The 22,913-nt window shown below is 49.8% G+C and overlaps 4 protein-coding genes across 7 annotated transcripts in view; 1 reads left to right on the top strand and 3 right to left on the bottom strand.

The window, feature by feature from the left end:
- MAD1L1 (mitotic arrest deficient 1 like 1) overlaps positions 1 to 3,031 on the bottom strand; it is a 358,952-nt gene extending 355,921 nt beyond the window's left edge. The window contains exons 1-2 of one of the 2 annotated variants that reach the window (XM_037506710.2): positions 2,942 to 3,031; positions 1,008 to 1,170 (exon numbers count right to left, since the gene is read on the bottom strand). In XM_037506710.2, coding sequence (XP_037362607.1) covers positions 1,008 to 1,157 — 150 coding nt within the window. In that variant the 5' untranslated portion in view covers positions 1,158 to 1,170; positions 2,942 to 3,031. Of the gene's footprint in view, positions 1 to 1,007; positions 1,171 to 2,642; positions 2,853 to 2,941 lie in introns of those variants that run through there. The other variant, XM_037506712.2, reaches the window with a different exon arrangement.
- Positions 3,032 to 3,798: 767 nt separating this feature from the next.
- Positions 3,799 to 9,628, bottom strand: MRM2 (mitochondrial rRNA methyltransferase 2). Its single transcript, XM_037506709.2, has 3 exons — positions 9,598 to 9,628; positions 7,426 to 7,715; positions 3,799 to 4,984 (listed from the first exon to the last, which is right to left on the bottom strand). The coding sequence occupies exons 1-3, from the start codon at positions 9,603 to 9,605 to the stop codon at positions 4,542 to 4,544; spliced, it is 741 nt and encodes a 246-aa protein (XP_037362606.1). The 5' UTR covers positions 9,606 to 9,628; the 3' UTR covers positions 3,799 to 4,541.
- A 59-nt stretch (positions 9,629 to 9,687) lies between these two features.
- Positions 9,688 to 19,520, top strand: NUDT1 (nudix hydrolase 1). 2 transcript variants are annotated; one of them, XM_037506708.2, is made up of 4 exons: positions 9,688 to 9,771; positions 11,136 to 11,301; positions 18,156 to 18,301; positions 18,729 to 19,520. In XM_037506708.2, the coding sequence occupies exons 2-4, from the start codon at positions 11,150 to 11,152 to the stop codon at positions 18,899 to 18,901; spliced, it is 471 nt and encodes a 156-aa protein (XP_037362605.1). In that variant the 5' UTR covers positions 9,688 to 9,771; positions 11,136 to 11,149; the 3' UTR covers positions 18,902 to 19,520. The 2 variants fall into 2 exon arrangements, with proteins under 2 accessions (XP_037362605.1, XP_037362604.1); XM_037506707.1 differs by having other exon boundaries at positions 18,156 to 18,771.
- The window catches only part of SNX8 (sorting nexin 8), a 45,360-nt gene continuing 41,866 nt past the window's right edge, over positions 19,420 to 22,913 (bottom strand). For both annotated transcript variants that reach the window (XM_037506706.2, XM_054693551.1), the window contains one exon: positions 19,420 to 21,925. In XM_037506706.2, the coding sequence (XP_037362603.1) occupies positions 21,815 to 21,925 (111 nt within the window). In that variant the 3' untranslated portion in view covers positions 19,420 to 21,814. The remainder of the gene's footprint in view (positions 21,926 to 22,913) is intronic.

Below are 22,913 nucleotides of genomic sequence, written 5' to 3'. Positions count from 1 at the left end.
AGCCCTGGCCCCTCTAACACAGGACCCTGACACGGAATGGCTCCAGCAGCACGTGAAGGATGACAGGACAAGAAGAATTGGGCAGAGAAGCCAGGAAGGGGTCAGATGCTGGTGCAGAGAGGCAGAAACCTGAGCAAGGCTGCAGACACCACACTCCCATCCTGTGTGGACCCAGTGATGCCTGCCACAAGTGGGACTGACCCAACAACTCTTTAAAGCCTTAAGTTACTCAAGAGACCAGATCCCTTCACAATTATGTCTACATTAAGCATTGCCTAGAGCTTGAAATAAAGTAAAATGAAACCATAATCAGAGTAAAACTGTAAAAATCACCCCATGACAGACTGACTCAAGATCGGCAAATGGCCTTTGATAGTCTAAGACCCTCACATACCCAATCCTTTGTCACCACCCCAGCTTTCTTACTTGGCTGAATGAGACCCATTGTCTACAACACAGCCTTCACATGTGTTACACTTCAAGGAGAGAGCATTAGCTGGAATATTCCAGTGGTCATGCTCCCAGGCATGATTTTGTCCTTAATTAAAAGACTACACTGATTTTCCTGGCCTATCACCAATATCGGAGTTCATTCGTGTGAGTACAATGCTGAGCACCAGACCCACCTCAGATATGCTAACAAATCAGGTTTTTAAGTCAGTACAGTTCAGATTCGGACCACTGCCTCCAGCCTCTTCCCAAAGTTATGAACGCCTACCCTGGAGATCTGGGGGACAGCTGGCTGGCCTTCAAGGCTGAAATAACACTGACATGACTCAACTATCTGGAGTGCAAAACAGTCCTAAATAAGGGGAGATGTCTTCATTCAAAGGGCCCTAGCTCAACACATGGACCACCAGAACTATCTGGAACTTGAACAGGCCCCTCCTAAGGAGAGGTGTCTTTCCTTAAAGGCTCTATCCCACCAGAAGGCATTTACACAAGCAGGCCATACCTAAGGGCACTTATCCTCACCCAGAAGTCCATTTCCCAACACCAGCACTCACCTGCATGCTCTGCTGGTACTGCATCTGTAAAGAGCCTTGGGCAGAGGTAGAAACATCCAGTCCAGATCCTCCTTCCACTCGCTGAGAAATGAAGTTGTTCAAAGATCTCAGGGTTGATAGGACGGTGGTGTTTTCCCCTAAGTCTTCCATGGCATCTGCCCTTCTGGAAGAAGACAAGGGAGGGATCAGAGCAAGCTTTTCATGTGCCACCAGTTCTGACACTGTCCAGTCATGGGGTGCCTCTGAGGAGCATCTCAATGTTAACTATAATTATGTGGCAACAATAACATTAATAAATGTACTACTATTTTCAACCAGGTAGCAAAAAGATAGCTTTGGGAAGTTAATTGAGTACCAGGACTGAATCTGCGCATCCTCATGTGTCAACTGAGGATCATGAAACCCACTTTGCAAAGTTGCAGAGGAGTCCAGTGTCCATAAGAAGTCTTCAAACACAGATGGTGCAACTGTTACACAGTTTATCACTCTGCTTGTACTTTTACAAAGGACATCTCAATCTTCACCTCAGGCAGATGAATTAGGTCTTTTCAGAAATATTTTAGAGATGATGAGAATGAAGCTCCAAAAAGTCAGAGTTGAAATTAGAACATGGGTCTGTGAGTATGCCCCACAAACCACCAAATGGAAGGGCTAAGGACAAGCGGTAGCAAAGAATATACGGCACCAAACCTGTGCTTATTTTGACTGGAATGGGATGGAGTATCCGCGGCCTGTGCAAGCAGAGCCTTATCTTCTGTGGGCCACAATTTAGCTGCCCCCCCCTTCATACTCTAAATGAAAAAAGGATAGGAAGAGTGATCAGATGGAGCACTCTACACGAATGTGGCTAGCAGACACAGGCCTGCATGGCAGGAGGTAGCAGAGTTCTGCTCCAGAAAGCAAATCCTTTCATCTGCCAAGAAGTAGACAAGGCCATACTCTCCATCCCATGATGGGAAATTTAGCCAATATATCCGCTTCTCGAGATGCCATCCCTGACAAGGAAATGCTGGATACAATAGAGCGAAAAGAACACAAAGACACAAAGGAACTAAGCTGCCCCATAAGGGATGGGATATGGTGGCAATTCAAACTCCATCCTCTTTACCCAAGAAACTCAAAACTTCCGGCAGCTTAAGCACTGAATCCCAACTGCTCTCAACAGACCCCTAAACTGGAAGTCCAGAGCACACTGCCTCTCAACAGCACTTCTCATCGTTGTCAAAATGTTGAAACCTGCAGAAACTACAGGGTAACCATCACCCAGCAACACAACTGCACAACACCATGGCTACCATTAAGTTGACCTCATAAGTTCACGACATGCCTTTTCTGTTTTCTCAAATTCACACTAAGTATGAACGCCAGTCCCCATTCTGCTAAGTACCAGCAAACTGTACAACTCCGGGCAAGTCACTTTGCATCCTTCCCAGATTTCCTGAACTGCAAAATGGAAATGGTAGCAACTTCCACGTTTCTCTCAACTGAAGAAGAGGTCAATGTACGGATCAGCAGCAAAGGGCAGTTCTGGAGAGAACTTCTCTGTCTCCAAGACTGTCTCAGGGGAGCCACCTGCTTCGCGAGGACCTGTGACATTCTCTGCCCTGGCGCTCTCCTGCCCTCGCGATCACTGACCATTTGCAGCTGCTCCTCTTAGGACAGGAAACCTGGGGAAGCTGGGGTGCAGATGCCGGTTCAGAACAGAGGACAGGGCACTCAGAGAGGGGTGATCTGACTGAGACCCGCCCATGGTGACAGAGTGGGGACTGCAAGGGGTCTCGGGGATTAAAAAGGGGGAGCGGGGACGCCGGATCAGAGCTTGCAGCGCGGGGAGAGGCGAAAGGGGCGGCATCTGGTCCCGGCGGGCAACCCCCGCACATGGGCAACTGCCCCGGCGCCCCGGCCCCAGCTCCCGCCCCACGCCCCGCGCTAACCTCGCCGCCCGCCAGTGCCCGCTCGCCGCCGCCGCTCAGATCTCCCTCCCTGGCCGGCGCCCGCGTATCGCGAGACGTGCGGCTACGGTCTCGCGAGATCTGGGTGGATCCGGACGTCAAGCGCCGCACTAGCCCGCTGGCTGGTCCGCAGGGTTCCGCGAGGTTCCGGGAGCTGCCGACCCGGGTGGACCCCGCTCGGTGCCGCCTGGGAACCTGAGGCCGGCCGGCGGCATTAACGGGGTGTCCCGGTCTAGCGCGGGACGGGCTTCCAAGGAGGCGGTGGCGTCGCACCGTGTGGTGTAGGGAGCACCGCCCAACGGCGGCCTATCAGGGCCAAACTTTGTGCGCTCTTAACGCTCCCCCCTAGCCGCGCCAGCACCGCCTGGCTCGCCACGTTGTTTTCCTCGGGGCAGTTTCCTGTGCTGGCAGGTTACCTTCCTAGTGCCCGGTGAGCCCGGTTCTCTAGGCCCACAAACAGCGGCTTCCCAGGACGATGCGACCTACTTTCCTCTCCCGAGCTTGTCCGAATTCTCCTCCTCACCTGTGCAGTTCCGCGGGGGATAAGCGCTGAGGGTCAGAACTCCCTTCCTCCAGAGGACACAATGGAACGAAATGGGATGGGGAGAGGGAGAATGCGGTGGAGGTTGAAAGGAGGGGGATACGCTGGCCTTTGTTTTATTGTTGTTTTGTTTTTGGGTTTTTGTTTTTTGGTTTTTTTTTTTTTTTTTGTCAGCTGAAAATAAAAGGTCTGGCTTGTTCTGGGATCCGGACTAAGACATAAGATCGTGATGGAGATTCCGGGGTATCTGTTCTCCCCCCCCCCCACCCCCACCCCCGTACTGGTCCTTAAGATTTAATCATCATCACAGTCAATGAATACTGAGCCCACCTCCAGGAAATGGCTTTGAAAAAACCAGATTTCCTTCAATTCTACAAATCTTAATACAATCTGCATTCATAAGTAATATAATCTATATCTGCCTGGTGTTCTCAAAAGAGTAAAAAATTAAACGAACGCACCACATTGCACTTGCTTTGTCAATTAGCTTTAGGGTCTTGGAGTATTACACCAACAAATTCAGCAAAAGCCCAAGCACACACAACCCAATGCCTTCCCAAATTGCCCTGGGAACTCCTGCTGCTTGAGGAATGAATGCCTTTCCAGATTACTCACCAGAGAGATGGAAATTCATCCCCAGATTGAAATTTCAAATTTTTCTAAGTAATTTGGCCAAAATAACAACTGGAAAACGTGTTCTTGGTGGAAAGTTGTTCTCTTTAATTGCCAACTGTTTGTAAGCTGGGAAATTTACACAGGGATGTGTGTGTGTCCCTCTCCTTCAACATAACTCCATCCTTCTATCTTTGCCTATTTCCCATAACTTCCTCTTCAGTAAATCATATCACAGGCTGTTTCTTACGGTAGATTATGGCCATTGAATATATTTCTGTCATATCTTATCAGTTAAAAAAAAAAAAAGACTCCCATTTGTTCTGCCTGCTGCATCTCCCAGGTTAAGCTCAGTTCTCCCAGTCTCTTCTGGAAAAGAGCTCAGGCTACATTTGCAATGAAAAGGGACCAATAATGTAGAAGAAACCCTCAGTCCTCCAAAGAACCCTTCACTCCTCGGTACTGTGTGCCCAAGAGGTACACCTCTGAAGATTCTTTCCTGCTGGCCTCAGGTTTTACAATCCTTGTGTTCTGGAAGTCCTCTCTCAGCCTCTTATGCAACAGATGGCTCTGACTCCCAGCCCAGGTTTTACAAAGAAATGTACCCCCAGGGTGAAGGATGTCTGGAGCTAGGGCCAGGAGAGACATACACAGGCTAATGAGTCTGTCGTGATCAAGGTCACGGATCCCTGTGGCATTGGGTGCCATGTCACTCAGAATCACATCTGCTTTCCCACCAGGAAGCAGCTCTCCAATCCTCTGGAAGGTTCTTGGGTCAGTCACATCAGCAGGGCACAGAAAAGTTGCTCCTTCCAGAGGGAAGATGTGAAGAAGATCGACCCCAAGCACAAAGCCAACAGGAGCCTTGGGATCTAAGAAAGAGTGGATGCATTATTTATTTACACCCTGAATCTTCCCACAAAAATACAATCATAGAAATAAAGTGAAAACTAAAAAAAAAGAGCTCATGTGCAATAAGTGGACATGAGACTTCTCCTACTTTCTGCATATCCTACAAAACAATGTGTGTGTGGGAGGGGGGGGGTCTTCTGCAGCTGAGGAAACTGAAGCCCACAGAGGAAAAATAACAGTACCAGAGTCACACCTGAGTGATAAGCAGACCAGAGCCACACCAGCACTTGATTCCTACTCTGATTTCATTTCACTCCCTGAGGCTTGCTCTCATGAAAGGGTTCTTATCGCTGAGTAGTCTATGATAAACTAAATAGGAAAATACAAGTGTCTCTGGACTAAGTCAACAGACCCATTCTGCAACTTTATCCAATTTCTTTCCATCAGAAACAAGCCAAGAGATGAGAAAAATGGGCAGATCCAAAATAAGTTACAAAAAGTGATCCTTGCCCATATTTGAAAAATAAGCTATGAAAAGGTCCTCCCTGGTGGCACAGAGGTTAAAGTCTCAGCTCTATCAAGCTATTGCCAGCCACTGCAACATTAGTTCAACCCCAGGCCAGGGAGCTGACACACATGGCACAGCAGGCCTCTCCTGTCTTGCCTGCTGCTCCCCTCAGCAGTGTATTTCAGTTCATCCGCCTATTCTGCTCCCCACTCTGTCTCTGGTGAATCCTCTCACCCCCCAAACCTCTGGTTTCCATCCCAGTTTTTGTATGCATAAATAAAATATATACAAAAAGATATGAAAAGACGTCTGATTAACCTTACTAAAACAAGATGTCCTGCCTACACAAAGCTGTCCCCAGTTCCCACTCCCCTCAAGCTGCAGCTACATTCAAAATCCCTTAAAGGCCCTTTATCACTCGCCCAGGTCTCCCATCTTTGTATCACTTCCCTGTACTGAGGACCTTTGTTCTGATGACAAATGCCAGAGTTGGTAAATTAAGGTGGTAAGTTACAGATCTGCTAAGTAGTTAGATAATACAAAGACTTGGGAGGGAGGGGGCTATTTTATTTTTATCTCAAGAATGGAAGTCCAGGTATGTTGCAGAGTACCTCACTGCAAAGGTGAAAACTCAACCTTCAGCCCTGGAAAATACGACATCTCAGATTTCTTTTTTTCCTTTGACATCCCAGGCCTTACTACCTCAAAGTGTGCACTAATGGTGTTGGTTGCGTTTTTGCAACTTTTGGGAGGAAAGAAACTAAGTCAGATTATCCACACACAACTTGCTTCTACCACTTCTTGCCTACCAGGTAAACTTGGCCATTTTCTTGCTTCTCCAAAAGAGCAATTAGAACATGAACTACTATCAGTTGTGGATATTAGCAAAACTACTAATAATTTCTATAGATAGGCTCAGCAGTGGTTAAGAGGAACTAAAATTCCTGACATAAATTCATTCATTTAGTCAACTAATAGTAATTGAACTAAATAAAAAAAAAAAAATCAAGGAAAGTGTTAAAACTGACCTAGAGCCTGTGGAATCCTAAGACCAGCAATGAGGCTGGTGAGTGAACCGAGGGACCAACACTTCTGGCTCTGACTGCTAGCAGGCCACTAAATTCCTATGAACTTCAATTTTCCCATCAAGAAGATGGACACAAATGTCCCCAATCTCGAGAGTTTGGAAGAAATCTTTGTGAACTGTACCATTCTGTTTAAATTAAGTATAACACAGCACTCTCATACTCCTCACAGCACTGTGCACTTCTGAAAGCAACCCAGAGTCCAAGACAAAACAGGTTAAACACCCAACAGTACAAAAGCCAACCAGAACAGTAGGCAACTGTTTAGCTAAGTTGGAGAGGTAGCTGGTTTATTATAAGGGAACTTTTAATATAGAAAATCTTTGGCAAAACCCCCTAATAGGAAACAGATAACTTGGGTTGAGAAAGAGTGGAGACCCTGGGGGCTGGGGAGAAGGAAAGTCTAAGTAAGACCCATGAAACCCAGGCATCCAAAAATCAGGACCTGGAAACCTCTGGGGACAACTCAGTGGGACTGTCATGGAAAAATGTCAGTATCATTATGTGATAGCTCCATAAAAGTTCTAAATCAGCAACAAGTATATGATACAATATCATTTTCTAAAGAGTAAGAAAGTGTACGTATGTACTTATGTGTGCAAAAAACATTCTTTAAGGATGTACACTAACATATTAATGTACATGTATATCACTGTGGTATGATTTAAGGTGACTTTCATTATACTTTTTTTACCTTGTCTTTCATTTGGAAAATATATTTTTATCATCACTACTAAACAACCAACACAGAGGTTGGTGCTTCACAAAGTAGCTCAGCCACTCTGTGTCCTCTGTGGTGGAGGACAGCTGGCATGTGTCTGCAGACTCTTGGTGGTCAAAAGGCCTAAGAGCAGCGTGGAAGCCCCACCTGTGCCTGCAGCATTGACTCGCTGCACAGCCACCTGGCTCCACGCTCCAGGAGCCGCCCCACAGTCCAACACCCGGAAGCCAGGTTGTAGGATTCGGTGCTTCTCATTCACCTCCAGAAGCTTGAAGGCACTTCGACACCGATAACTCTCCACTTTCGCAGCTTTCACAAATGGGTCCTTCAGATGCCTGCTCAGCCACAGGTGCTCCGCGCCGGTCCGACCCCTGTAGTGACTGCTAGTGGTATGGAACTTCTGGCGCAGGAGGGAAGCACATACTAGTTTCAAGAACCTGATGAGAGAAAAAGGAAGCAAACAGGTTGGCATCAACAGATAAGCAGATTGCAAGTTCAGTGGGGTTCTCAGTTCAACCCACACATTTTCAGAGATGGGCCAAGGAGGTCCAAGAGGGTAAGTGATTCTACAAGACCATACAGCCAGGAAGCATATGTTATGAGCTGAATTGTATACCCCCCAAATCCAGATGTTTAAGTCCTAACTCTCAGTAACTCAAAACATGTCTGGCCTTTAAAGAGGTAATTAAGTTAAAATGAGGTCATTAGCTTGGGCCCTAATCTGACAGGTGTCCTTATGAGAAGCCATCAAGACAGACACACACTGAGGGAAGACCACATGAGAACAGGGAAGAAGGCAACTGACTATAAGTCAAGGAGAGAAGACTCAGAAGGAACCAGCCCTGCCAAAACCTTGATTTCAGACTTCCAGCCTCCAGCACTCTATGAAATAAATCTCAGTTATTTGAGCACGCTGGTTGATGGCACATTATGGCAGTCGAAGCTGACTCAGACAATGGGTATCTATCACTTAGCCAAGAAGCAATTGTTCCCCTGGAAGTTTTCTTTAGAAAGCAAACTTAAACACCAATGATAGCTTCTTCAAATCAACCAAAATTTTCCCAGCACTGATGAAACTAATTAAAATAGATTCTTTCTCATCTAGTGCACATTTCCCCTGGATTGAGAGACTATGAAAACCCCCGAAGTTCAAGTCCTGCCTTGGTTACTTAGTTTCATGGCTTCTGTGGCCAGCACAGACCCTGGTCTGTCATTGTCTTAATAAAATTGACTTCAAGGGGGCTCCTGGTGGTGCAAGGGGTTAAGTCTCAGCACTGCGAAGCTATCAGCAGTCATTGCAGCATGAGTTCCATCCCCCACCAAGGTAGTAGCCCACATGACCCAGACATCTCCTGTCTCGCCACCAAGGTAGTGATCCACATGACCCAGACATCTCCTGTCTTGCCCGCTGCTCCCGTCAGCAGTGTATTTCAGTGTATTTCAGTCAATCTGCCTGTTCTGTTCCCCACTCTGTCTCTGGTGAATCCTCTCACACTCCCGCACATCTGGCCTGTACCCCGGTTCTTGTATGAATGAATAAATAAATATTTAAAAAAATAAAATTGACTTCAACCAATGTGAATAGTTGAGAGGCAATTTCTCTGGAAAAGTTTACAGACTGGCCACTATGCCAGGCATCGTAGCAGCTATCCAGACCTCCCTTCATTTTAACTCTCAGAACAATCCTCCAAGTTCCATGTTTTTCTAGTGAGAAAATTAAGTTATCATTATCCCCGTGGCTCCAGGCTTACCACCACAACATGTTGACAAGATTGCAGACAACGACTGGAAGCGCTGTTAAAGGGGCCTCTCGGGAGTAACAGGAAGAGGACAGAGTGGTCCAAGGGGCAGAATTGAGTCCCGGACTAAGGGGAGGAGTGGAGAGTGGAAAGAGCTGCACACTCCGAGCCCACCTGGTTTGGACAGCTGACCTCTCACACCCGTCCACCTCCTCGAGTCCCCGCATCAGCTTCTGTGCTCAGAGCCGCGTACCTGCAGGGCTGCGGTGCTGCTCTCAAGCTTCACCTCCACGGTCACCTCATGGGTCCCGTCCTCTTCTAACGACCTCTCCCAGCAGGGTCACCTCACCGCCCTCCGCTTTCTAAAGCCCTTCACGGGCCCCTCGGCAGCTCCCCGGGAGCCCCGCCGACTGCTCATGGTCACCGGGCCTTCAGTATCCCCCGTCAGCCCGCCAAGGCCGAGGCGGGCTCAGCGCTCATTCCCACCAGAAAGTGGGGGCGGCGCGGCACCCCCGACTCCCCCCACCCATGCAGCAGGCGTTCTTCAAACGCCTCAAAGCCCCGGCACCCGCGCACTCACCCGGCCATGGCGGCCCCGCTCAAGCTCCCGCCGCCGGAAGTGCCGGCCGCGCTTCCGGTCCGGCCCCCGCCCCCGGAAGCGGCTCGCGGATTCGGAGGAGCGCGCGGGGCTGCGTACTCGGGTAGACCGAGCGGGGCCGGCTGTGCGGAGGCTGCGGGGACCCGCCGGGGTCTGGTGAGTTGGAGAGCGGAACGGAGAGCGGCGGGGCCGGAGAGAGAGTGGGAGGAGGTGGAAGGAGCTAGTGCCGGACCGGGGCGGGCACACCTGGGGGCACCGGACCCCTGGGTGGGACGGCTGGAGAATTGCATTTTTCGGGAGCCCACGTATGAAAGGTTCATCCAGGAGCTCTACGTGTCTAGGTCTCTGGTAACAGGCCCCAATTTACAGATGACTGGATTCAGGGGCCGCTTGGGTAACATGTGGGCCTGCTCAGTCCTGTTGCCAGCCTCCCAGCCCCTCGGGTAGACTATGGGACCAAGGCGCCTGCGGAGGGGAGCTGGAGGCTAACTACCCCAAATCCAGTAGATCGAGGCCGGGGTAGACATGGACTTGGGCCTCCAGCATTTCTCCAGACATCACCCTCAAGAGGTGGTTCTCACCTATTCCAGCAAGAGGACCTGGCGGCAATGGTTCTTCTGAGTGCCAGGTTCTAGAGCAGCGACACTTGTGTACAGTGTATGCACTCCTGTCACAGAGGGAAAAAACTAGCCAGGTCTCACTGGGTGGCCTCACTTTCAGGAGTCATGCATTCCTTGAAAATCTGGAGGTCTGCAGAGAGGCAGAAGCCAGATTCAAAGGCCAGAAGAAGACCCCACTGATGAAAAGGCCAAGGCCAAAGACTGACCCTATAACCACTGGATAAATTGCATGGCTAGGGGGCTTCCTGGTGGCACAAGGGGTTAAGCACAGCACTGTGAAGCTCTCTGTAGCACAAGTTCCATCCCCGGCCATCCAGGGATCTAGCCACATGGCGCAGCAGACCTCTCCTGATTTGCCCGCGGCTCCCCTCAGCAGTGTACTACAGTCAATCTGCCTGTTCTGTTACCCACTCTGTCTCTGGTGAATTCTCTCACCCCCCACACCTCTAGCCTGTACCCCAGTTCTTGTATGTATAAATTTAAAAATCTTAAATAAAAATAAACTACATGGTTATTTTGGTGCTAGTTGGGCCTGGGGGCTGGTCTGCCCTCCTACTTCTGGACCTTGGCCAAGAAAGTGGAAACACCCCTGTGCTAAGAAGGGGGTAAATGACAGAGTGGCCATCACCAGACCTGCTACATTGGCCTGGCAAAGTGGGCACTAAGGCCTGGTTCTGAAGGCCAGGCCAGAAAATCATTCTAACCCAGAAAATCATCTGTTCCACCTGCCACAAGGCAAGCCATTCATATCTAGGTGGAAAAGACCTTGGCTTTCATCCCTGCCTTTGAGAGCACATTTCCAATCCACCTGGCCTCTGCCACCACTACAGTGCACAGGTTTTCCTCCATACCCCATCCACTCCTGTGCTAAGCTAATCATCCCTCTTGCCTTCTTCATAGAACTCACTGGGACCATGCGTCCTTCCAGACTGTACACCTTGGTTTTAGTGATACAGCCTTCAAGAGTTCTCCTGGGCATGAAGAAACGAGGCTTCGGGGCTGGCCGGTGGAATGGCTTTGGGGGTAAAGTCGAAGAAGGAGAGACCATCGAAGACGGGGCCAAAAGGTGAGGGAGAGATAGCCTGACCTTGGAACTAGTTTGCACACGGAAGAACCATAGAGCCAACCCTCGATGTCACCACTTAGACCTGTGTGACCTAGAGCATGTGCATGAGCCTCAGTCTCTTCATCTGACAAAATGGGCATAACAGTACCCACCTATAAGGATTATCAGGAAGATTAGAGGAAACAGTGCACATAAAGACCTGGCACAGTGCTGAGTACATGCTGGTGTTGCTGTGTGTGCCGGTGGTTTTTGGGTAGATTTGGGAAGCTGCTGTGCATGTGGCTTGCATTGGGAAGTCCTGACTTCCCCTTTCTAGCTGCAGGACTGGTCAGCCACTCCATGTATTCATTTGCTCAGGAAACTGATGACGAATGTTTGTATCAGAAACCTTTAGCACAGTCTCAATTACTTCTCAACACAACTAGCTTCACGTTAGGATGGAATGAAGCCCAGAGACAGTGAGCAGCACACCTGAACAGATTCCTTGCCCTTTTCACTCCTTGCAGTCTTGTTGGGATAAAATGGGATTGTGTGTGTGAAAGTCACAAACCACTACATAGACCCTTAGGACCTGCTAACGTTACTCTTATTCTGAAAACAGTTGGCAACTGTAAGGGCAGGACTGGACACAGTGCAGGTTTTCTAGGATCCCATGCAGACCAGGTAAAGGAGGAGTCAGAGTCCTCAGTGGCTTCTGCAGGTCTTTTATTGGGATTACTAGGTACACGCAGGCAGGGGTGCTGGGGGGCCGGGAGACTGGCAGGCCTCCCAGGCCCCAGCAAGTCTTCACTCTATCTGGGCTCTCCGGCCTTCTCTTGGCTTCTGCTTCTCTTGCTTCTCTCTCGGCTTCTTGGCTTCTGCTGGCGTCCCCATGACGCCGCCCTTAAAAGCACAGTCTTAGCCCATGTGAATCCCATCTACCTATGCCCACACCCTATTCCAGGTGCCCGCCATCAGGCATGCATTCAGGACCGCAAGGATCCATCATCTATCCTGTTGGTGGGAGGGCAGAAAAGCCTGACATCTCTCCTTACCCTACAGCAACCTTAAGGCCACTTCCTTGGAGAGGAGAACAAATCCCCAAATGCATGTTACCAGTGTATCTGGAAGAGAAGAAAGCTGGGGGTGCCACAACCCTGTGGCTTTCTAGTTTGGGGTCTTTTTATAATCACATGAGCACAGCCCATTATAAGAAATGTTTTATACTCTGATATATTGATACCATTAAGACATGAAAATGCTCCAAAATGATAGTCTCTGTGCCTGTTTTGTTTTTTTTTTAAACTTGCCAGTCACAATATACTCTGTTGAATTCATGGTACATGACAGGGTCACAGCCCTTAATTCAAAAAGCTTTGCAAGTCATGTGCCTCACATGCACCTTCCCTCCTTGGCCTGGGACCAGGGCTACTGCCCTGCTGGTGCCTTAGTCATTCCTCCTGGCAACTGCCAGGAACTGCAGCTGGTCCTGCACTGGAAGGACTCACCTGGAGAAAGCCTAGTCTGGTGAGCATCCCCTGCCGCATGAGCCATGCTGGAGGTATACTGGGTGCAGAAGATACAGAAGGGAAATGGACAGAAGCAGGTGGGCGCCAGAGGTCTGCTCTTGCCATTAGAATAGCTGTCCTACCCAGACCATTAGGTTACTGATGTTTGAAACATCCACCACCCAAGCATTGCTCAGTGGCAGGCACTGAAAACCTCTTTATTTCTCTGTCGCTTGTGAAGGTAATTTTGTAGGGTACAGAATTCTTGGTTGCCAGGGCAGGGGGTCCTTTCAACACAGTAACTATTTCACTTTATTCTCCATTGCTTGGTTTTTGAGAAGTTGGATGCAATTCGTATCTTTATTTTTTCCCTCTGGCTGCTTTTAGAATCTTTAATTTTCTGTAGTTTGAAGACAACATGCCTGGGAGGTACAGAGAGGGCCTATATCCTACTTACTGCCCTGAGCTTCCAGAACTGTGGGTGTCTGACATTAATATAGGAAGATTCTCAGTAATTATTGTTTCAAATAGTCCTCCTGTTTGCTTCTCTTACATCTCTTTCAGTGCTTTTATATTATGTCCTTTTTATATATATGTACGTTACATTATTACTCCTTTTTATACAGTGTATGCTTTCTCCTCTCATGTAGACCCCTTAAAATTCCCACCACCCATTCACCCCTGCATCACCTTAGTCCCTTGTGCTCTTCCCTCCTGTTTTCATCCCTCTCTCTCCCCCTGCCCTTTTTTTTTTTTCAGTCATTGTTGTCTGTGCTTTTCCATTTTCCTATTGCTGTATCTTCTATCACAGAGATTGCCTGCTCAGCCATGTCCCGTCTACTAATCAGCCCATCAAAGACATTCTTTCTCTTAGTGACTTTTATCTTTAGCATTGGTTCTTAGGACTTCCATCTCTGCTTACACTGCACATCTGTTCTTGCACACACTGAGAGCCCCTAGCATAGTGCTCACACATGTTTTATGTTCTCTGTCTAATAATCCCAGTATCTCTGCCATGTCTGGTTCTGATGTTCTCTCTTAAAATTATATTATTTGCCTTTTAGTGTGACTTGTATTTTTTTTTTTTCCTTGATCTTTGGATAGTCTGGACCAGGTTCAGGAGCTTCTGTAAATGGCCTTTAGTGGTGTGGTGATGAGGTGTGGGGGGAGGGAACATCACTAGGTCAGTGATTGGGTCTCAGTCCTTCAGGGAGCCCTAGACTGTGAATGTCACAGACTTTCTCAGTTTCTTTTTCTCCCCACTTGGGTGGGACAGGCTGGCTGCAGGAGGCTGGAATTGGATGTTTCCCTTCCTGGGGTCTGTTAGGCTCTGATAAAATGGCAGCAGCTTAGGCTCTGGTTAACTGCGCCCTGAAGGCAGGGCTAGTTAGGAAGAGCTGCAGTGTTTCAGAACACTTCCTTCTCCTCCTCCTGCCAGAAGCTCAGGGATTTTTCTCCATTCGTTACTGTGGAACCTGGTCGAGATTTGGGAGGTAAATTTCACACTCTTGTGGGGGCCTCTTGGCAGGATCCCCTGGAGTTTCACAGTCTAGACTCGTGCACACAAGCCTCCTGCATGTGCTCCGTCTCTGTTCAGCTTCGCCTCCCAGTGCTGGTTCCCGTGCTGGGTCCCTAGGTGTGTCCATGCCTTCTCTACTCTGCTGAGCTGGCACTGACCCCACTTTCCTGTCTGTCTCTTATCTTGGGGGCAGCATTTACATTCCCTCTCGTGGATCTCACAAGAAATGATGCTTCAGTCTGTTCAACTTTTTACTTGTTGTTAAGATGGAGTGGTGACTCCCAAGCTCCTTCTATGCAGGAGTGGAAAGCAAAGTATCTCACCTTTTAGACATGCTATCAGATACATGTATTGCAGATATCTTCTGTAGCTTGTCTTTTTACTCTAAATGATATTTTGATAAAGTTTAATCATTTCTGTGTGATTCCGTATATAGCTTTTTCTTATGGTTATCATTTTTAAGAACTCTTTGGCTGTCCCAAGCTTAAGAAGATCTCCTCCTGGTTTCTTCCCTAAACCTTTCAGAATGGGTTAGATCTTTAATCTCTCTGGAATTGATATGTTTTTTTTTTAATCCCACATAAATATCCAGCTGACCCACCATGGCTTGTTGAAAAAACCATGGTCCCACTGCACTGCAGTGCTACCTTGTCATAAACATATGACATAGTGACAAACCAAAGGGTTTTCTTTTCCACGGTTACCAGGAGTCCAAAGGCATTACATGACTGCATGGGTATAGGAATAAACTGGGCGGAGATGTGCAGCTGCTGTGCTGGGTTTGAACATGGATGGAGGGGACTAGGCCAGCTCTCTAGAACTTGCTATCTATAAGCAGAGGCCCCTGGACCGGCAGCCCCAGCTCCAGGCTCATTCCAGGTTCTGACCTTACCACAGATCCCAAACATCATAAAACCGATGACTTTGATGTTTGATATTCAGAATTATTCATAGCTTTATTATGTCGGTCGCAGTCACCCTATTCAAGACTCTTAATTGCCCTTTGGAAGCTTCATGCAATGGCTAGGGCTACAGCTGCTGCAGGGCCAGGTGCAGGCTTGGAGGAGGCTTCCTCCCAAACCACCCAGCTCCTGTTTGATACCTGGGCATCCACCAGGGCACACCCTTCCACAGCAGAACCTCTCGTGTGACCAGAGGGCATCAGTGGTTTCCATGTTCATAAGCAGTGAGCTAGAGGGTCAGGATATCGCCCCGCAGACACTCTCCATTCAGGCAGGACTAGGCCTCACCCTGAGACTGAGGTCAAACAGTCAATATCCAGGGTCCAATTTAGATCAATCGGCCTTGGCTGAGTAGCAGGATGCTGGCTCTGAGGAGTCTCTTGGGAAGCCCATGTCCTCTCCCTAGGGTTATTCAGGTACTAGCTGGGGAGCAGCCAAGGGTCAGGCACTCTCCAACAGGACTGTTCTGCTACAGGTGAGGAGCAGGCGGAGACAGGTCAGTTTCCAGGGTTGTGTGCACTTCTGCACAGAGCTGCCCGTAGGCTGCCAGCCCTGGCTGCCACCGCTTCAGAAGTGCAAAAAGGGGCTTCAGAAGCAAGTCTGGCACATCCTTTGTGCACGACCCTTTTGCCCATTGGTGTCACAGTTCAAGAACCAGGTTATTATACCCTCTTTACCCACCTCCTCACTTCAGATGGCCCTGTGCAAATCCCTCCTGCATGCTGGGAAGCCATCTGAGCATCAAGATGCCCTGTTCTCAGGCGAGGGGTACAGGCAGTTGGGGGCCTGGAGTCCCTCAGAACCAGGTTTGGGCTGTGGGCAGGTGGAGTGTGCACATCTTTCTGGCCAGCATCCCCGACAGCCCCGGGGTTGGGGAGGACACCGAGTGTTCAAAACTCTGTAAGAGAGAGCAAAGGAGGAACTGCTGAAGGGATCCCTGAGCAGGCCCAGGATGGCAGGGCCCCTCACCCACCTCCCTCCACTCAGCCAGAGGCTGAGCTGCTGTAGCTTTGTTTAATGTGTTACTCATCCTGTTCTCCATCTGCTGTCTAGGGAGCTGAGCATCATGAGACAATCAAACACTTTAGCAAAATCAACAGTGTCATACTGCCTGTGAAACAAGATTAGCTCTGTCCCCAAGATTACTGATATTCCCTACACTGCCATATGCTCAGGGAAAATTTCAGTCAAAACATTAAATCAGTAGGTGAAGTTTTTTTAAAATCAAATCCACCAGCCTGCTGCCAGAGGGGTAGGGGCTTGCTGAGCGCTTCTATTACATTTAATTGGGGAGCTCTTTGCACCCCACAAATGAAAACACACCTAATTTTTAGATCAAGTCTAATTGTAATTAACCATCTCCATGAGTCAATTTTAGCTTTCAAAACCTCCACAGGCCTGCATCTGAAAAGCAGCAGATAGAGGGGGGGCCCGTGGGAAGTCAGAATGGACTCCATACTGGGGAAGGCATCCTTGTAAATAAGACCATTTAACCCAGCATGTGTATGTAAGGAGCAAAGTAGCCTCCTGTCCCTTATTACAGGCATGGAAATTTATTAAGTATGGTGCTCCCAACATAAGAGATCAAAGCTAAAACTATTTTTTTTTTAACATGCAACTATAAACGGTCGGACATAATTAGAACATTTTTATAGAAATGAGTAAATATAGGGTGATGGGGAAGTGAGCCTGACAGGACGAACAGTCTCCTGGCAGCAGCGGCTGCAGGAGTCCCGAGAGTCTGAGCCCAGTCAGTGTTCCAGAACGCGCTTCCGATGACTGAAGCAGCAGCACCATGACTGAGAAATTAGGGGTGTGGGGCGCACATCAAAGGTTCATCATGGGCTTTCTCCATAAATGAGCTTTTTAGTCTATAATACATAACTGCTGAGAAGCCACTTGAGTTCCTTGAGGTGCAGAATGTCACTGCTGTTGTGTGAAATGCACCTGTGCTTGCAGTTTTCTTTCAGGGCTGTACAAAGAAGAAAGATCAAAGGAAAAACATTGAAATGGTAGCAAGGGTTCTCTGGGTGGCCAGTCCATGAGTGTTTGCTAGATCCTCTACAGCGAACATGTAGTTCTGGAAATATCTAGAATGAGGGGCTATACCGGGTGAGTCAGTACTGCATGCTTCCTGTGGCCAGTCAGCCCTCACCCCCACTCCCTCAAGCAGAGCTGGTGGGGACAGGATCCTGAGAATGGGGAGGACAGGGTGCCAGACTGGCCCAAAGCTCTTTTCGCATGTAACCAACTATGGATGAGCTAGGGGGGAGAAGATGGAAGGTATCTCCATGATGAACAAAATAAAAGAGCTCCTCCTTCAGAACTTACAGCAGAAACCTGTGGCTTGGCCCCTGAGCTTAGCATGAGGCTGGAATGATACACCTATGGACAGAAAGACCTAGCTTTGGGGCCCAAGTACCTAGTCTGGAACCTGGTGAGCAGCATTCATGCAGCTGCCACAGCCTCATGGGGAGAGCACAGTTGAAGGGGATGAGGGGTGCCCAGCTCTCCCAACCTCACAGGACACCTCCAAATAACAGCTCAGCCAGGCCTGAGCTGCTACATGGTGCAAGGAGGGTGTTGACTAGGTAGGCCTATGCTTCCCAGCTAGTGGCTCAGCACAATCCTGACCTAGAATCTCTGAACCAAATCAATTTTCAAAAAAGGTACCCAGATAAATCCAAAGGTCAGCCAGGTGGGGAACTATTGGTGTATTGTAGATGATGTTTCCCCCCCGGGTTCCCAGGTTTCCCTGTGATACCTCGGCCCTTAGGTGCACATGTGCAAACACCCACTCCCCCACCCTCCTTGCACCGTTCTCAGGGCTGTGTGGACATGGGCACGTGCTCTGTCACCTTCTGTTCATCTGTCTCTCCACTCCAGGGAGCTGCAGGAGGAGAGCAGTCTGACCGTGGACACACTGGACAAGATGGGCCACATCGTGTTTGAGTTCGTGGATAAACCTGAGCTGATGGATGTGCACATCTTCTGCACAGACAGTGTCCACGGGACACCTGAGGAGAGCGATGGTGAGTCCTGGGACCTGTGCCTTCTCTCCACCACTGCAGTGAAAGTCGGGTCAGGAAGCCAGCACTCGGCAGCCCTGCCCTGTCACTCCCTCTCCGAGGGCACGGCCTCAACGCACCAGCCACAGCCTTCTTCCCAGTCTGTAAATGGGCAGTGGTCACAAGAGTTAAGTACCAAGTACTGTAAGTCCTCACTAAAGTCACCTTTGGGAACTGTGACTAGAAGCAAAACGATGTGTAAGGAAAGCAGGTCCTCGAAAAACATTCATCAGTTTGCCCGGGGTTTCTTTTCCCATCAGTTATAATGAAAGGATGCTGAACAGGACCTGCTGTGTGTCAAGTTCCTTGCAGAGAATCCTGCAGTAAATTCCTCACCAGTCAGTGTAAACCTGGGTTGAATGGGGGTGCTCTTCCTTTCCACCCACTGCAGAGATGCGCCCTCGGTGGTTCCACCTGGACCAGATCCCCTTTAGTGACATGTGGCCTGATAATTGCTACTGGTTCCCCCTCCTGCTTCAGAAGAGGAAGTTCCAGGGATACTTCAGGCTCCAGGATCAGGACACCATCCTGGACTACACGCTTCGCGAGGTGGACTTCGTCTAAAGGAGGGACAAGGCAGGCTTCGGAGCCGAGAGTTGGGGTGTGTTTCTATGTGGTAACTCAACTGGATGAAAGGAAAATAAATGTCTTTTACCTATTAAACGTCCTTCCCTGGGCCCCACCACAGCCAGTCCAGCCCTGACCTCAGGGAGCTGCCAGATGTGCTAGGCTTTGACCCTGGCCACTGCACCATGGGGCGGAAATGGGAGCAGAGAAGACATGTGCCTAAGAGAGGAGGGGTCAGCTTTCTGACTACCCCTAAGGTGAGGAGGGCCTGGCTTCCATCTGCTCAGTGCCCAGGTTAGTGCTGGGGTCACAGGGTAAATCAGGGGGCATGTCCTCCTCTCTCACCCCCTCCCCACTTTGTGATTCGCTCCCTTTTACAGTAAGGGAAACTGAGGCAGGGCCCAGGGTCACCCTGGCTGAGTCACCCCACCCCAAGAGAATGGGCCATTCTCATCCTGATTTCTGACCACCTGGAACAGGGATGAGGGGGTGGGAGGGAGTTAACAGTGACTTATACAAAGAACGCACAGCTGTACCCAACTTTTATAAATATGTTTAATAATTGTTCATGTAAGTTTATTGATAAAAATCTCAGAATATATATCATTTGTAAACAATTCCAGTTTATTGGGTGTGGTAGTAATTAATTCCTGCAGCCTTATAAAGTGCTTCATACAAAAAACCGACTCCCTCAAAGAGGGAAGGCCTTAGATACAGAACCATGCTGATGAGTCACATGTCCCCCGTCACATCTTCCTTTCCTATTCTGTGGTGCTAGCCCAAGGGGCCAGAGCTCATCTGTAACCACTGAGTAGGTGGACACGGGAAGAACAGACTGGACACAGACTGGAAGGCCCTGACCTATGCCAGAGTTCCGAGGCACGCTAAGGCAGTGGCTGGACTTCACGCCAGTCTTCCTACAACAATGGATTTCTTGGAATGGCAGGACCCTGTCGACGGCACATCCCACTGGGATGTTCTCCATGGATGTGGCATGGCCACAGCGATGTGCACTCTCCCCAGTCTGCAGGGAGAGCTCAGGTAGCAGGAAGGTATAGAGGCGGGTGAGCAGAGACTCTATCACCCCGGGTCCTCCACCTTGGAGCTGAGAGCAGCCTCCCCCAGGTAAATACCAGCAGAAAACACCAGACCCCCAAGCCTGAGGACCCACCAGCAGTAGCCCAGGGTCAGGGCCAACAGCGAGGCTTGGTGGGAAGATGACCCGTGCTATCCTGGCTGAAAAACACAGTGCCCTGACCATCCCTAATTCCTACAGTGCAGGGGCTGGAGGTTGGGGTGAACTAGAAGTGCCCTTCCAGATGGACCTGGTTGGGGGTTAGTGCATTCACTCAACTCCAGTATGCTGTGGTCACTTGTCCTTGACCCCCATGAGCAGGACCCAGGCAGGTAAGCGATGGCAGCTCTGCGGTGCCACCACAGGGTGAGACAGAAGAAGCGTGTGGTCATAATTTCTGGCTTAAGGATACACAGTGCTGGAGGGACCCACCCTGTGGGGCAGCACAGGCCCACTCAAGATGTTTGAGAACTTGTCTCACGCAGATCAAAAAGCAAAGCAGTCCAGAAACATGGGCACGTGATCCTAACAGCCCCCAATCACGGGACTCTGGGTGACGCTGTCCCTTGCTTCAGCCAGAAGTTACACAGGCACAGAAAGGCCGTTGAGGAGCCTCAGGCTGGGGCAGGGAAGGCGCAGTATCTCCCACCCCCACTCCCATGTAATCCACACGAGCATCCTGGCCTGACACAGCTGTCTGGCCAGATCCAAAAGATCCTCTCCCCTGGACTGTGATATGCATTAGTTTGTTAGGGAAACCAGCCTGCTGGGGGCATGCAGTTACCTGAGAACCCCCTCCTCTGTTTCTGGTGCATGCTGCATAGACACACAGGCAAAAGTGAAACATCCCCATCAGACTGAAAAATAAGGTAGGCAGCTCAGCAACGCCATGGTCAAGTCTGAATCTCACATCTCTTCCCGCCGGTGCGAATAGGGAACTCACAGGCCAAGAAACCAAAAGGGCCAATCTGGCTGCAGGCCTCGGCAGATACTACCCCATGGAGCTCTACAATCACTTCATCCCACACAGGGACAAGTTGTCCCCTCAGTTACCACAGTGAGAAAGGAAGCTGAGAGGTGTGTGCTTGCATATGACGATGACGTGGGGAGATTACTCTAGAGGTAAGACCCAGCCCAAAACCCCTGGGGCACCTCTGGAGCTCATCCCCTGGAAATTAGCACTCTGCACCCAGTGACTCTTAGATCCTCACCTTCTGGCACAGCTGCCAACTCATAGGCACTCATGGCACCACACACACGCATCCAGGGCATCTGCTGGCCTTAATTACCTGTCTGACTCTCACTGCCCAATTACATGTCAAAGGCACAACTTGTGCAACAGCAGAGTGCTGGCTGCAGAGACTATCCTGCCACCATGAGGCCTCAGCTTCCTCTCCCTCACCCTTTTGACTGTTCTAGCACATGCCCCCTTCCTTGCACACGCTCCCAGGCACCATCTGCTGTGTGCAAACCATCATTTCCACTTGTGCTGCGTATCAGGAGAAATCATTTCAGGGAACTGAACACTTCTCAGCACCAAAACGACAGGCCACAGGGCAGGTGTCAGGCCAGAGGGGGTGGGGACGCTGCAGCAGACCCTGGGTCTTCAGTGGATGCTGAGAGGCCTTGGGATGCTAGGCTCTGCTCCCCCCGAGGGGACAGCTATGGCCCTACCCTGCCCAGCATCAGCTCTTCTGCTCCAGAGGCCTCAGCCCCAGGCCGGGGAGCACACAGGAGGGGGGCGCAGCGCTGTCTGAGGGAATTAAACAGGGACACACCGTTTGGAAAGACATTTTAGTGAGGACGCCGGAGCTCTCGCCCCGGTCCTCTCGGCACTAGTGAAGAGAGAGGCCATCCTGTGGCGACCTCGGTGGGGTCAGGGAGCTGTTTGGTCCCGCGAAGAGGCAGTTTAGCTTGGGCTTCAGATCATTCCACACTTTGCTCATCTGCAGGAGGACAGGGAGCAGAAGGCTGTGAGCAAGGCTAGCCCCTGACTGACGCACAAGTGTCACCTGGGTGTCCCACTCACCTGGGGGCACCCTAGGGGCCACTGATCCCAGATTTAGATTTATCTCCTTATCCTAGAATCACCTGGGGGTCCCACTAAAAAGAGGTTCCTGAGTTCAGGCCTCCAAAGATTCTGACTTAAGGGTCTTATGTAGGAGCTGTGCCCCACAACTCACATCTTGAAAAAATATTCAAGATGTTTCTGGTACAATCTGTTTTCGACCAAGATTTAAACTGTCCACTGGCTGGGTCAGTAAGAATGGTCTCCCAACAGAAAGGGTAATCTCCATCTTCTGTCCTACCCAACCTCCAAGCCATTGCCGCTGACCTTTCTCAACCAGGGATCTGAGTTCATTTTACACTCTGTTCACCAAACAGCCCCTGCACCCACCCCCTTGTGCCCTCCCTGGCTGCACACAGGCTCCATCAGAGCCTGAGAAACCCTCTCTGGGGACCTCCCGGGATCTCCCAATAGCCTGTGTCATTCCTGGTGACAAGGTCAGGTCTAGTGTACCCCCAGCCATAGACCCTGGAACAGAGTGGCTCTCAGGCAGCCCATTACCCACTGAGTCCCCAGGTCGATCTTAGAAGTTTGAGTCATGTTTTATGTCATTTTTCAGAGAGGGACGGCGGGCCACAAAGATGAAATGAGCCAATAAGTCCCTAAGAGGTCACAGAGAGTTGGGATTTGAGGCAGTGTTTGATAAATTCTGTGCCTGAACTCCCCTCACTGTGCCAAGGAGCTGGAGGGGGCCACTGGTAGACTTGCCCCCTCCTCCAAAGGGACTGTGCTCCCAGTGTTAACAAGAGGCCTCGAAGGCACCTAGGACAGAGAATACCAGAAAGCAGGAGTGTGGGAACCACACAGTGGAAGCAGTCTACGGCTGGGGGTACACTAGACCTGACCTTGTCACCAGGAATGACATG

The sequence above is a fragment of the Talpa occidentalis genome, unplaced genomic scaffold, assembly GCF_014898055.3.
Source record: "Talpa occidentalis isolate TD23 unplaced genomic scaffold, MPIMG_talOcc4v2.1 talOcc4.12, whole genome shotgun sequence".
Taxonomy (NCBI): Eukaryota; Metazoa; Chordata; class Mammalia; order Eulipotyphla; family Talpidae; genus Talpa; species Talpa occidentalis.
This window is presented reverse-complemented; position numbering and strand designations above follow the sequence as displayed.

Coding starts and splice junctions, on each gene's coding strand:
- MRM2 (XM_037506709.2), bottom strand. Junction 4,985..7,425: donor AGTCAATGCTGCAGGCACAG/GTGGGGCTTCCA, acceptor ACTCTTTCTTAG/ATCCCAAGGCTCCTGTTGGC.
- NUDT1 (XM_037506707.1), top strand. CDS start 11,150: ATGCGTCCTTCCAGACTGTACACCTTGGTTTTAGTGATACAGCCTTCA. Junction 11,302..18,155: donor ATCGAAGACGGGGCCAAAAG/GTGAGGGAGAGA, acceptor TCTCCACTCCAG/GGAGCTGCAGGAGGAGAGCA.